Source organism: Colias philodice, chromosome 28 (genome assembly GCF_061535455.1).
Source record: "Colias philodice isolate Cphi_HAF_F1 chromosome 28, ilColPhil1 Martin Lab GWU primary, whole genome shotgun sequence".
Taxonomy (NCBI): Eukaryota; Metazoa; Arthropoda; class Insecta; order Lepidoptera; family Pieridae; genus Colias; species Colias philodice.
The window spans coordinates 3335165-3350468 of NC_143113.1; the positions used below are offsets into that span (position 1 = coordinate 3335165).

The 15304-nt window shown below is 31.9% G+C and overlaps 2 protein-coding genes and 1 non-coding gene across 6 annotated transcripts in view; 1 reads left to right on the forward strand and 2 right to left on the reverse strand.

The window, feature by feature from the left end:
• The window catches only part of LOC149476262 (uncharacterized), a 53814-nt gene extending 50965 nt beyond the window's left edge, over positions 1 to 2849 (reverse strand). For all 3 annotated transcript variants that reach the window (XR_016317868.1, XM_089712181.1, XM_089712180.1), the window contains exon 1: positions 2035 to 2849. Coding sequence is in view for 2 of the 3 variants with exons in the window: in XM_089712181.1 (XP_089568307.1) it covers positions 2035 to 2662 (628 nt within the window). In the remaining variant the exon portion in view is untranslated. The remainder of the gene's footprint in view (positions 1 to 2034) is intronic.
• A 3030-nt stretch (positions 2850 to 5879) lies between these two features.
• LOC149476264 (serine protease 33) lies at positions 5880 to 14697 on the forward strand. Of its 2 annotated transcripts, none has more exons than XM_089712048.1 (9): positions 5880 to 5991; positions 7692 to 7938; positions 8832 to 9015; positions 9591 to 9705; positions 9963 to 10092; positions 10721 to 10838; positions 11688 to 11935; positions 12257 to 12364; positions 12774 to 14697. In XM_089712048.1, the coding sequence occupies exons 2-9, from the start codon at positions 7755 to 7757 to the stop codon at positions 12950 to 12952; spliced, it is 1266 nt and encodes a 421-aa protein (XP_089568174.1). In that variant the 5' UTR covers positions 5880 to 5991; positions 7692 to 7754; the 3' UTR covers positions 12953 to 14697. The 2 variants fall into 2 exon arrangements, with proteins under 2 accessions (XP_089568174.1, XP_089568175.1); XM_089712049.1 differs by having other exon boundaries at positions 5887 to 6089.
• On the reverse strand, positions 8429 to 8500 carry TRNAC-GCA (transfer RNA cysteine (anticodon GCA)). The gene has a single exon. It is a non-coding gene; the product is annotated as a tRNA-Cys (tRNA).
• Positions 14698 to 15304: the final 607 nt, after the last annotated feature.

Below are 15304 nucleotides of genomic sequence, written 5' to 3' on the forward strand. Positions count from 1 at the left end.
TACAAGCAGGGAATATTTTTATAAATTTGGAATGGAACTTAGCTTTAGAAAGAACAGGAAATGAATTTTTATAGAGCTATAGGAAATAAAACACACATGAATTAAGGAACTGGTCCACCATTGCAACCTAAAAATTCTTTCACAACGGGAAAATAAGAAAAGCTATAGTCTAGGTAAAAGAAAAGTGTGTACACTTTTCGAGATCGAGCCAATGAGTCATGTTGAATGTGCATTCTTGGATTTGTTTACTTTTATTTGAAACCTAAGAAGCATTTGTTTATAAATTTAAAAATTTTAATAATGTTTTAATATCAACGACTCGATTAAAAACGAAAACATATTTATTTGTAACTAGCGGTCCGCCCCGGCTTCGCCCGTGGTACATATTTACGTTTTCTCTAGATAAAAACCATCCTCGTACTTCAAGGAATTTAATACAAAAAGAATTATCGAAATCGGTTCAGCCGTTCTCAAGTTATGCGCTTACCAACACATTTTGGGATTCATTTTTATATTATAAGACTAGCGGTCCGCCCCGGCTTCGCCCGTGGTACATATTTACGTTTTCTCTACATAAGAACCATCCTCGTACTTCAAGGAATATAATAAAAAAAGAATTATCGAAATCGGTTCAGCCGTTCTCGAGTTATGCGCTTACCAACACATTTTGCGATTCATTTTTATATATAAGAAGATAAGAAGATTAAGTGCATGAAATTGACACGTCATTATAATTAAAAATCATCCATTCTCATTCCATTTTCGCGCGCCTATCAATCGGCCAGATTAAACATATTAAAAATAGCGAAAACTCAACCTTCTTTCAAACCGCCACAGATAATTATAATCGCAAGTTCCCTACATTTGAATACACGCCACATTTTGTCACGCAAGTAACAAAAATGAGAGTGTAATATTACGCAAAGCAATTGCAATCCTATTTAAGTGAAATTAAAGAAAAAAATCGCTTGTAAACGCTATCAAAATAACATATTTACAACCGTCCATTCTTTTCCCGTTTTAACCAATTTCTATTTAAAAACGTGGAATGGATATCTTTGCATATATGGAATTATTATTGACAATTGAATGTCATAATAAAATTATTATAATTAAGTATGTTGTTATCCTAATGAGACATAATTATATGCGTTTCATATTGGTATCGATTTATTGTGTTCGGAATACGTGATAAGTTTGTCGTATGTTATACATAGTTATCAAGCCTATTTTGGTGTAAACTTAACCGCAAGTTTTCTCAAAAGTAGAGCATAGCGACTTTAAATTACTCTTAATTTTGAAAATTTACTTTTCCTTATTATATTTCTGTGTGCAGGGTTATCTTTTTCAGACATATCGACGTATTTTATTTATTTAAGTACAAATATTATATTATAAAACAAATGAATATTATTTATTTACGATAGAATGATGGTTACCTCACAGTCAAGAACAGCTGGGGATTGACAACACGGAAAATTTATAAGTAAGAAAGTAAGTAAATAAATAATAATGTCACTGATTAATTAATAAAGAATTAAATAGATTCAAATTATTTAAGTTTGTATTATTATAGAGAGGTACATTTAATATATTATTAGTATTTTTTTTTTGTAAAAATCGTTATTTTTTAATTATTATTTTAAAATAAAAGTATAATCCAATTAGTGATATTAAAATATATGCAACTATTTGATACATAAACAAGTTCACGAGTAATGTAATGACAATGAAATGATAATTTATATGTGGGAAATGCGTGCACACAAATGTCACTACACAATTGGTAAAAGTTCCATTGTATTTGCGGTTAACACGGCGCAAAGTTTTCCTTTTAACTCTGTGTTGCGACTGTCAAAAATGCGGCCTGCGCCAATTTGTTTATGATTTAAAAAAAACAAACGCGGGAACTGTTCATGTCATTTTTGAATTTCGAATTCCTTGCAAACTTTACTGGCAATATTTTTCAGCGCATTATGTAAGTGCCAACGCAATTGGAGATATAATATTTGTAAAATACATTGCATAACGTACCTCTCTCGGTGAAAGCGTCCCCAGCAATGTCCTGCAGCTGATCCTCGGGAGCTACATCGTTCGTGCCAATACTCTGTTCACGGAACACAACATTGTCATTCAAACTGGGCCCTGAATGGGAGTTTGTGTGAATAGAGTTCCCGGTTTCTGGTGCGTAAGGGAACACTACGCGCGGCGATCTCGCCCGCCAACCGCTCGTTGGCGCGTAAAAACTATTCCTCGGTGGTGCGTATGGCTGTACATACGGTTCGAAAGAAAAACTCGGCGCGTAAGTCCTCCCGTACCGCCCCTGATACAACTTCGGGTATAAGCCCCTAAAACGCGGCTCATAGAACCGTTCGTTGTGCGACAGACCGTCTATGACTTTCAGTTTATCATCGTCAGATGTGAATTCGTAATCTGGCGTCTCGTCGAATTTAATCCGCTCTGTTTTTCTCTTGTCGGTTAAGTCTATCTCGCCGCGACCGAACTCGTCCTCATCGAGGAATAAAACGCGGGAATGGTACCGCTTCGGGACAAACATGGGGACATTACGAGGGGGATAGACTAGGCTCAGCGCGCGACTCCGCTCGGCGCTCGTGAACGCCGCTATCATGAGGAGAAACACTTTCAAACAATTCGCTAACATGTTGTCGGCCACTATTGGAATTTCACTTTCATCTTCCACTGTCTGTGTTTGTTTAAATCCGATTATTCGATTAATCGGTATTGCATGATATACTCCGTTGTTTTGTTGGCTAGTCGATTTTCATTTTTTGACGGATTGCGCGCGTGGTTCGCGGTGGAAAGTTGATCGCGGACTGGTTGGGTGGTGATCCCCACTGTGGGAGCTGGGTTATGTAAATGCATTGGTGACGTTCGCTTGTTACGTAATGGGGGCGATGATAGCGTTGCTTGGCAACCGCGTTTTGTGACTCGTGACGTCATGCCCCAATGTGAGCCCTCGCTTATGTAAACAGGGTTGTTTATGGTTGAAAGGAGGTTAAAAAAGTAAAAGTGGGTCACGTGGTTTTTATAATAAAAGATCTTAAAATAAAATTGTTTTGGTTCCGGTTAGTTTTGGACTGTGTTAGCAGCTAGATTATTACGTTTTTTATAGTATTGTCGATCTTCGTTCGATATAGGAATTCTCAAGTTATATTTCATTAAATACATTACATAATATGATTCTAAGGAATCTTTTAAATAATTTCTTCGGTAGGAAATTTACTCGTTTTGATCTAAAGACAATCCAATACAGCTCTATCTAAAGCGAAATAGAGAATATAATTTATTTGATGTGACAACGTTTATTCTGAATTATTTAAAATAATAATAATAATATTTCTTTAATTAGCTTTAAGCTATGTGAATTCGTAAATAATGAATGAATGAATGAATGAATGAATGAATGAATGAATGAATGAATGAATGAATGAATTCTGTATTGCACACACCAGTTGAAAGAAATAACATAAAATAAGATACAAACAAATTGCACAATGGGTGACCTTATGGCTACAGAGCGATCTCTTCCAGCCTCAGTTATTTTAAATTGAAAATTATTATTCATACAAATACTATTTCTACAGCTTATTCGCATGAAAAATACTTTTAAATGTATTTTTACTATAAGTAAAAATTTGTTTTTGAAGTGAAACTTTTTTATCGGGGTTGGACAAAAATTTAGTGTAACATTTTTGCGTTACGCCGTATGCGTGACATTTTTGCGTTACGCCGTACGCGTGACATTTTTGCGTTACGCCATACTTGTGACATTTTTAAGGTCATAAAGAAGTTTACCTTCTTACGTGTGTACTCTAGTACACGCATACATTTTTTTTTATGTAAAGCTTGGTTATATGTAAAATTATAAAGAGGGTTTTTGTTTTATTTATTCGCGTAGCACTTAACCTACGTTTTCGTAGCACATAAGTTTTATTTTTTCATAAGGAATAAGAAAAATAGAATTGAATTTGTTAACTTTTATTCTAATTAGCAATGAGGAGAAGGCTATAAGACACTTTTTGATAACAAAATGTCATTGTCTGTTATTCGTAGTGCAGGAACGGGTGAACAAATTTTGGTAAGTTTTAAAGAAATTCTTGTCTATCGAAATTATTCTTATTATTATTTAGGAATGATAGTAGCCAATATTGTAACTAATGAACTGTTGTAGTATTTACTTATGTAATCTTTAAAACATAAATTTTACTTATATTTGTTTCGTAAATAAATGTATCTTTAATATTTCTTATTTTGATACAGCGCCATCTAGTTTTGCTATAGAAAGAATAAGCTAATACAGCCTTCGGAGGCTTTTTAACTGAAGTGTACACAAGCTTTTATAAAATAACGATTTTTCTGCACATTTAAACTAGATGGCGCTTCTAATTTAACCTAGAACGTAATTTTAATTTAAATTTAATTCATTTATTGAAACAAATATTGTTTCAAAGATTTATAGCAATTGATTGGCATGCAGATATTTATATAACAACAAAGAAAGTAAGTAAGTTTGTATGTTTTTTTTTGTTTGTTGGCTTGCAAATATGATCTATATAATATCATAATGTGTCAATTAATACAATTTTAATTTATTTTTAAATCACAATATTAATAATAATAATATTATGTGATATTATGTCACTGTTTTGATTTTTTAAAAGTGCATGGTAATTATGAGACACGACCCGTGTAAATGTATTTGTTCAGAATATGTTTCATAATTTATTGTTACATTAACTTGGATTAATCTTTTTAAAATTTTTAGTTTTGGATCTCTACTTCAATCAACAATTGCCTCCTCTACCAAAAAATATATAAATAGATAATAACTAGGTTTAATCTTTTTCGACTATTTTCATTCATTTTAGACGCAGCGTCGTTTGATATTAAATGACTTGTGACCTGTAGGACACACTATCTACTTCACGCAAGTAATATAATCCTCGTGGTATAAGACCTATTCTACTAATGTTATAAATGCGAAAATTTGAATGATTGTTTATTTGGCTTCTTCAGGCAAAAGCTGCTGAATCGTTTTTCATGAAATTTGGCATGCACTTGGAGGGTCACTTGGATTGGCACATCTCACGGGAACGGGAATGGTTTTCCTTTGACTACGAGGACGCAGCTGCGAAAGCTAGTGCAATATACAATTTCTTCCTGTGTACATACTTATCTTTTGAACGTTTTGATTTTATATTACGAGCGAAAGCCAAGTTAAGGTATTTTATAAATCAAAGACTTACCTCTGAAGGGAAAAGATCAGATGCGTTGAAATCAAATCTATGAAGATCAATTCAATATTGTTCGATTAAATAGTGTGTTCAGTTTTATGTCAAAATTACTCGACCAATTTTTGAATAATTCTTTACCGTTAGAAAGCAACATATTTACGCAGAAATATATGATTATATTATGTGAGATATCATTAAGCTTAGATAAGCCTATCGCGGTATTTCATGCTTTCGATAAAAATTAATCAAAATTTGTCCCGCGATTTATAGAAAAAAGAAATAAATTTACCTGCATATTATATATGGAAACTAAACATTAGAATGAGTCATCTTCAGAACAATCAAATACCCCTAATTATTTACATATCAGTTTATAAATGCAACGTAAACATTAAAACAATATTACATACGATTCTCTACCTAATGTCCTATCCACTATCATTACACCCAAGCTTATTATCAGGCCGGAGAAATTAAATCGACGGCATTTATTTTGAAATACTTTTACATCGATAGCTTATCATTAAACCTCAATCGCATACTTTCTTCGTGTAGCTATAATAATCGTGACAGCTCGAACGTGTAGAACCGGCTTTACCGGCCAGATTTCAAAACCTTAGTCTCTTTACCAACGTCGCGCGCGGCAGACGAAAAAAAATTTTGATTTTGACGTGCGTTTTGGCGGCAATATTATTTATTGTCTGTGCTGTGTCGAATGCAGTGAAAGGGTGTGAAAGTGAGTGAGGCTATCTTTGTTGTTGAGTTGTTTTGCGGCCTACATTTCGTTCTAAATATGTTTTCGTATTTATACGATTTTAATGGAAAAATTGTATGGTAAACTCTCTCTGTACTAAAGCGGGATGTGTTTTCGTTTATGTGCTTTAATAAATAAAATTAAATATTAATAAGTATAATAATTTCAATCAATTATTTAAATAAACCTTTTACTGGAAAAAAATTTAAGCAAACAATTATAATGCGTTTAAATTCATCGTTTTCACTTGTTTTTCCTTAACTTTGTAAACTGTACTCAATGAAAGTTATAACAGCGTTTTTTGAGTATATTTAACAGAAAAATACGCTTTTTACGTGACGCACTGATTTTCCTTATCGCTACAAATATAACCAAATGTACACAATGTTTATTTACTTATTTTACACACGCCTTGTATATTATAAGCCTTGATATATGAAATCTAATTTCGTTCGTTATATCATAACATTAATAATACCTAGACGATCTAAATTGGAGCTATGTTGTCTGAATAAATAAAATAAATTAACATATTATGTATTATAATACTATCTTTCCGCCTGCGGCCTCGCCCGCGTTTTCATTTAGAAACACCTGCATAGTACCCGTTCCCGTGGGATTTCCGGGATAAAACCGAGCCTATGTTGCTCAGTGAAGATGCAGCTTTCTAATGGTGAAAGAATTTTTGAAATCGGTCCAGTAGTTTATGCGTGAAAACCATACATACATACATACCTACATAATTACAAACCGTTCCTCTTTAAAATATTAGTATAGATTATATGATATTTTACATTGTTATTATACAGAAAAACATGCATAGGACTGTCATTATAGAAAATTAAGCTTTTATATCTACCTTTCTAATATAAATGTTTCATGTATAAAGTAAATAAAAGGATACAATAATAATACCTTTCTAATATAAATTTTCATAAATAAAGTAAACAAAATAGATTTTGTGCTAAATATTTGCAATTGAGAATTAATTCAAGGTCACGAACTCAAAACTCACTAGAGCAGATAGCTTTCTCTCTACAATTTTATGGGAAATTATAATTATAATTTCTTTGTAGTATAATATTTACTTGACAATTAATTATACAAATTATTTTTCATTAATATAAGGAAATATATCTATTATTTTCACATATTTTGATGTATAATAAAAACAGATGAAAAGCAGAACAAAGACGTTTTGTAGGTACTGTGATTTTAATATTTTAGTTTTAGTATCAAAATTAAAATAAGTCTATTGTCTAATAAGTAAATTATTCACATACAATGCAAAATTCGTTGATTTTTCAGGTGAATTCATTTGTAGATAATTGTTCAATATTGTGATAAATGATAATGTTATGTGATTGATTACTATCAATTGTTTTATCATTGATGATTAAAATCTATTACAAGATAATGAAAATATATTCGCCTCTTGAAAATTACGAAATCAAAAAAACAGTAGTTACCTATTCATTGAGTTAGGTAATATGTACTACGTAGTACATATTAATTATTCCTTTAAATCTATTGTCCATTCTTAAACTAAATAATATTATTCTACATTGAGAAATTCATAAAAATTATAAGTACTACGTTATTAAATTATTTTACTTACTGTAATAATTTTTCACACCTCATAATATTATCACGTAATAAAAACACACGTATTTTCCTTACAGAGTTGAACTACTAGTAAAAAACACAATAGCTATGTGTAATTATAACAAAAAAATAAAATCAGTATGCAACCGGTGAAGGATTCTCTATGGATATCAGGAATAAAACATAGAGAAAATAGAACATGTCAAAATAAAGGCGGGAAAAGAAAAAAAAATCGAAAACTATCATGGCGGACGAAATGGCGCGAGCTTGGAATGGTGTTGCCGTTGTTGATTTTAAATGTTGGACAAGCGAATGCTGTGGAAAGTAAGTTTATATAATAAAATATAATATAATTATTATAAGTACAGCATTAATTTTAAAGATAAAATTTAATTTGTCATGTTTTGACTCCTATTTAGAGTTTAGACTCTTTCGCTATAATTATTATTCATATTCAAATGAAAGATACAATAATTTCGTTTCTGGTTCTATTTTTAAAATTACATAAAAGCATTAAGCTACTTTTTTCAAGAATAGATAATATTTGCAATATTAATTAAAAATTTCATATATTTGTTTTCAAAACTTAGAATCTTGAATACATTCAAAAAAATATAATATTCTTTTAAACACATCAATATCAACATCGTTAGAATTCAAATAATGTTTAGAATTGTGAAACAATGCATAATATTTTAATTACATTCCAATTATGTATTATACTTTGCTTTCGAATTAATAAAAAATTTTACTTGTACTATTGCTATTCACGACATTAATTTAATTATGAATTGAGATATAAAAAAAAGTTATCAGGGGACACCCGGGTTTGAACCGGGGACCTCTCGATCTGCAGTCGAATGCTCTACCACTGAGCTATATCCCCAATGGCAAAAGATGCGAAATTATCAATACAGATTAGCATAATTTTACATACTATATCAATGTAATACGCGTATTATATTCGACACGCAGCTTTGCACGTGTTTTCTATGATTTAACAAATTATATACTCCTACGAAAACTACGCTATCAACCACGCCTTTAGTGAAAACAAAAAAATTAAGCTAAGATAAGGTTGATCCGCGATAAAAAGGATTCTTTTATGTTCTATCAAAATAGAATATACAATAATAGAATAAGCTACATAATATTATGATGTGTCGGTTACAACTTTTTGAAAGAGCTTTATCAAATAAATAAATTATAAATTCCAGGTCTAACCTCCCGCGTACTAGCCTCTTTTCTTGGCTACCCTACAACTTGCAGTCTTGGCGATGAGGTTATTCCCTGTACGTTGTCAATATCATGCTGGTTACGTGGCGGGGTAAAGACTAAGGGCTGTGGTGAAGGCTGGTTGTTCTCTTGCTGTGTGAGCGAACATAATGATTTGGATAATAGGTGAGTTCATACAATCATACCCTGTACTTTGTCCATACCCTGCTAGTTACGCGACAGGGTAAAGACGCGCGCTGTGTTAGCAAATAGAATGATTTGGATGTGTGTAGGTGTGTAGCATAAATTACATTTATTTTGTGTCAGTCTGTAACGATTTTTTTTTTTACTTATCTATGCAGAATTATCATTAATTAATTAATTCGATGGTTGCAGAAACATAGATAAAATTTTTGCAAAAATAAATTTATATTTGCTGCAGACTTTTTTAACCGACTTCAAAAAAAGGAGGAGGTTATCAATTCGACCGGTATGTTTTTTTTTATGTATGTACACCGATTACCCCGAGGTTTCTGAACCGATTTACGTGATTCTTTTTTTGTTCGACGCGGGATGGTGTCGAATTGGCCATAAAAAATTTATTTGGATAGGCCCAGTAGTTTTTATTTTATGAGCATTTTTGTCTGTATTTGTAATGTTGCAAGTGCAAGTTTGAAGTCGGTTGTTTTTATAGCAGTTATCACTTGTTTATAAGAATTATTTTTCCAAAATGTATCTGACATCATCATTTGTTTTTTCAGTATACCGTCATCAGATTGGCAATACAAAGTACCGCCAAAACTGAGGGTAGTTCCGCAGAGAAATGTCATTCCACCAAACGTCTTTCGACGAAGAGTCGATGAAGATGTTAATCAGGTAATATGATTTATTATAAAGAAGTTATAAGCATTTAGTTTGCATGTATTTTTATAGATTATTTATGTATTTCATCATAACTAAATGAATTATTAACATTTGATGCCCGGTTGTAATTTATTTTGTCAAAATTTTTATATTTTCATGTAATTATACAATTATAAGCAGTTTTTTTCATACAAAATAATGTTCATACAAAACTATGTTATATTTTAATTATAAATCATTTTTATTAATTGCAATGTTTCTCATTCCAGGAAGACTGTGGTCTCCCTTCAACCAGGGTTCTTCAAAAGCGAATCATTGGCGGTCGTGAAGCCAGGTTTGCTGAATTCCCCTGGCAGGCACACGTCAGGATATCTGAGTTTCAATGCGGTGGTGTGCTAAGTAAGTATTAAGTATATACATGTCCTTTTTATTAAAGTTGGATTAAAACATATAGTACAATTATCGTGATCATAATAAGAAGTTGTCGTCAGTATCCTGCTGGATGATGATGATAATTTATGTGCTGACATCCTGATAACAAGCTAGATAGATTTTGATAATGATAATAAACACTTTTAATGGCAATGGTAATGAATGACGATAAAATAATTTTTTATTTAATTCGTATTTAATTCGTTTTGAATGTCAACGTCATTTACAATAACTATGTCAAATTGAACTCGAACCTAGCGCGTGTCAGAGCGATAACTTGATTCATGCTAAATACTTGTTCTATCTAATAAATCAATAGAACGTAGTCCAATAAATACATTTTGGTGACCTAGCGCTCTGACGCGTCCTAAATACAAATTCTATTTGACAAATTAAAATAATTCTTTAAATAATAATAAAAAAATCGATCACGTAGCGGAATTCGCACCCGAAAATTTCGTCAGATTTTTTTAATATTTTGTTATAAAGCATTTATTCATATGCTATAAGAATAAATATCAAATTCAAAGCTATTATTTATACCTTTGAATTTGATATTTATTTATAGTTTAATTGACATAAACGTTGTGACCAGTATCCCGCTGGTACATAGCCACAGCGGCGCACTGCGTGTCGCGCGCGCGGCTCCGCGACGTGGCGGTGTGGCTCGGCGCGCTGGACACTAGCGAGTCGCGCACTGCTAGACGATTGGGGTTTGTATATTATTGTACTAGCTGTCGGTTTAAAGAACTTTATTTATCTCATAAACAAGAAAAATACAATATGATATATATACACATATGAGCAATAATAATTTTGCAGTATAACACAATCAGTTATCGAAATTAGTTAAGTATGTCTTTAATTTATTTTTAAAAATAGTAATTGATGAGGATTCTTTAATTACTGCTGTGCTTCGTTTTACCCGCGTGGCTCCACTCCTGTTAGTCTTACCGTGATGATATATAGCCTTATAGCCTTCCTCGATATATGCCCATTTATCGAGGCTATAGGCTATCGGATAGATTATAGCCTGGATAGAGCCGCTATCCAACACCGAAATAATTTTTCAAATCGGTCCAGTAGTTCCTGAGATTAGCGCGTTCAAATAGACAAACCAACTCTTCAGATTTATAATATTAGTATATATTATCGTCAGTACCCCGCTGGTGGCTATTAGGCTTTGTTTAAAGGTCCTTAGATTTCAAATTTTTTCATTACCATCTAAATCTGTACTGAGATTAAGCCGTGGTGGCATCATTATTTGCGAAAAACACGGGACACAATTTTATTCTATAAAGAAATAAGTAGCCTTTCCATGACAAAACAATTAAATGTTTTAATTCAGAAAGGAATCAGTTGTTTTTATGTTAAACTGTAAGAAACAAGAACGAAAATATCGAATCTTCTCTATATCTAGATGGTCCATCAATCGCTTTATATTATAGTACTATACTATACTCATAAGTGGTAAAAATAGGTATGCAAGCCGCATATAAACGCTCATTGATTGCTTCTAACTGCTGACAAAAAGTAACATCAACAAAACATTTTTTTTTCAGGGTAGTTCAAAAAATTCTTCATCCGTTATTTCAATTTCGAACAACCCAGCCAGACCGTTACGATATAGCCTTATTACGGCTTTCTCGACCAATCGTCTATACTAGTAACATCCTGCCGATCTGCTTGCCTGAAATGGACTTGCAATTAGGGGGCAAATCCGGGGTAATAGCTGGGTGGGGCAAGACAGATACGAGCTTGGGGCACACAGGGACAAATTGGTTGAGGTCCGCTACTGTGCCTATATTGAGTAAGTTATTCATATTACTAATATTAGTATTTTGTTTTTTTTTATGTCTTATACAAGGAAAACATGTTACTATGATGAATACCAAAAATTAAAAGTAGTAGGTAGTATAAATATCTATATTCTATAGTATTATATTATCTGTGATTGTTGCGAATTAATATTTTTTTGGTAAAATAGACTAAATTGATTTTAATTAACTGAGTTCATTTTGAGTGTCAGTTTTAGAAAAATCATGTTCTACGGGTTAATCGCGAGCACTAGTTTTACATCTTATCTACGAAAATTTATGAATAATAAAAAAGTTTAATAATATCGTTTCAGGTACAGAGCAATGTATAAAATGGCATCAGAGCAAACAGATCTCTGTGGAAATACACTCTGAAATGATCTGCGCAGGACATTCGGATGGACACCAAGACGCCTGTCTAGGTATGTTAGAATACCTATCTTTATCCTGCTAATATTAAATGCGAAAGTCTATGAGGATGGACATTCGTATGTATGTATGTTAACTACTTCATCATGAAAATTGGAACCGAGTTGAAATGCATTTGCGGCCCCCGGGTGTAAGCTAGTTTCATTTTACCATTTAATCTAAATTTTCACACGTTATCTGAAAACAACTTTTATTTTACTGCAATATTTAATACAAAATCGTGTGTATGTACTATGTAGATTGTAGATGATATAAATAACTGGACCGTTTTTTTTTTGAAAAAATTGTGTGTGAATTGTATATAAATTTGAAACTTCAGTGACGCGAGAATTTTTTAAATTTACTATGCGAGCAAAGCCACGGGCAAAATCTACTATTACATTCTTACACATTCCCATACAGGCGATTCAGGGGGTCCCCTAATAGTAAAAGACAACGGCCGGTACTACCTCGCCGGCATCACGTCCGCGGGCTTCGGCTGCGGCGTGGACCATCAGCCCGGCATATATCACAATGTGCTCACTACAGCCAGCTGGATACGCGATATTGTTCACCCGACCGCTAATTATATTGACTTTTAGTATTTAACTAGCTGCGCTCCGCGGTTTCACCCCCGTGGCTCCGCTTCTATTGGTCTTAGCGTGATTATATTATATAGTCTATAGCCTTCCTCGATGAATGGGCTATCTAACACCGAATTTTTCAGAGTTTTTCAAATCGCAACAGTAGTTCCTGAGATTAGCGCGTTTAAACAAACAACAAACAAACTCTTTAGCTTTATAATATTAGTATAGATTAACCGGGTTTTTTGGAGAAATGAAAAGTTCTTAATTAAGTGAGCACTTCAAAAAAGAATGACAGGGAACTGACAAATAAAAAAAAATGACAGGAAACTGACACCTAATGTGAGCTTTTGTGAAAATAGTTTAATAAGGTGGGCTTTTAGTGAAAAGATCATGCAATGCATCGATTTTGAATGATATTAGAATTAAGTCTTAATTATATAGAATTTTGTGCTCTAAATTATCACTTTGTCCACTTTTAATGATGTTGAAAGTAATATAAGTATATTAATTAATTATGTTCATGTCTAAATAGTACAATTAATTTATGTCGATGTAATTATGGACGTATTATACTATCTATCTTATGTATTAAAAATTGAACTGTTAAATGTTATGTAAAAAATTAATCAATAAATTCTGGAAGGGGGGGTTTTAAAAGGAAGATTGCCTATTTATTTATTTATTATGTGGATAAAACAAAAATATACAAATTACCATTTCCTACATATTACCAAAAGTTAAAAACGTACAAAATAATGATAATAAAATTAGACGAAATTTATATTTTTATATACATAAATCATATACATATTATTATACATATACCTGATTATTTATTTGTATATTTTTAATTCTTTTCGATATATATTATATATTTCGGCATTAGTTTTGATATGAGTAAAATTTTAACATGTGTCTTAATAAAAGAGTTTATGGACAAACGTTAAAAGTATAATTTCCGTAAGGACGGAATTTCAGTTGTCAATGTCGTGGTTTGAATAGCTATAACCAAGGCTATAACATAAAGGCGGTATCCGCTACCGCCGTGGGTAGCGGTATCCCGATGGGCACGCGATTATATCCCTTATGTTGTATATTATAGAGACTCTAATCGCTTACCTATCCAAGTATACCTATATACCGATCCTAGTATACCGATACCACGGCGGTAGCGGATACCGCTGTAGTTTGAACAGGCCTTAAAGCTGTACACTAACCGCACAAACGATGTTATAATTATATTAATATCGTTTATTCTTAATTGTATTTTAATTACTGCTTTTCATTATACTACACCGCATTTTATCGTAGAATACTGGTATAATAAATTTATTACCTAATTAGCTATAGAAATGTTTTAGTGAGGTTAGGTTAGTTTAATAAAATTATTTATTTATTTGTGAATTTATAAAGGAATTGAGTTAAATGTGAATTAAATTTTATAGGATTTTCCGAAATTGAAAATTTCACATATAAAAAAGAGCGTGTGTGTGGATACGTAATCGTATCAGAAGTGAAACTTCTTTGGCAAGATTGAAACCTAAATCGTCGCCTTGCTCCATGACGTGACGGTGTTGCCATGACGCGAAATTAAAATTTTACTCTCAACGCACCTAAAGAAGTTTCACTTCAATATCTCAAAGAATTTATAAAAGTATTGGAATCTCATTATAACTGTATGCTTGCCATTGTTTCCATTTGATCTCCTTTGTCGTTGTTGTGCAATTTATTTGGAAATAAATTTAAATTGTTATTTATTATTATGTATTTTTTTTACCCCCTAGTGTGTATTGTATCTACACTAATATTATAAAGAGGAAAACTTTGTTTGTTTGTTTGTTTGATTGTAATGAATAGGCTCATAAACTACTGGACCGATTTTGATGAAATTTGGCACAGACAATCTTTAGACCCTGAGAAAGAACATAGGCTACTTTTTATTGCGAAATATGTACCACGGGCGAATCCGGGGCGGACCGCTAGTTTAAAATATAATGAAGGAAAATTATACCATGTAGTACTATATGCTAAGAGTTAAAGTTAAATATTTAACTATTGTAATGTTTTAATTATAAGAATATTAAGTATTGATACATAATAAAAATTTGCAGGGTTGATTATTATTTAAGCATTCATATTGATTACAAAAATCCTTAACCATATATCTACCACGTGAAGTAGCTTAAATCAGGAAAAAAAATTTGTTCAAAAAATATTTGCACATTGTAGTTGGTTTTAAAAATTCAATTTTCAATTTCTTTCTGAAATTTTTTAAAATTTCAGAAAGTAAACTTTAATTCTGATAATAATATATTTTAGCACCTATTTATACTTACCTAAATATTGGTATTATTACAAAAATGTATC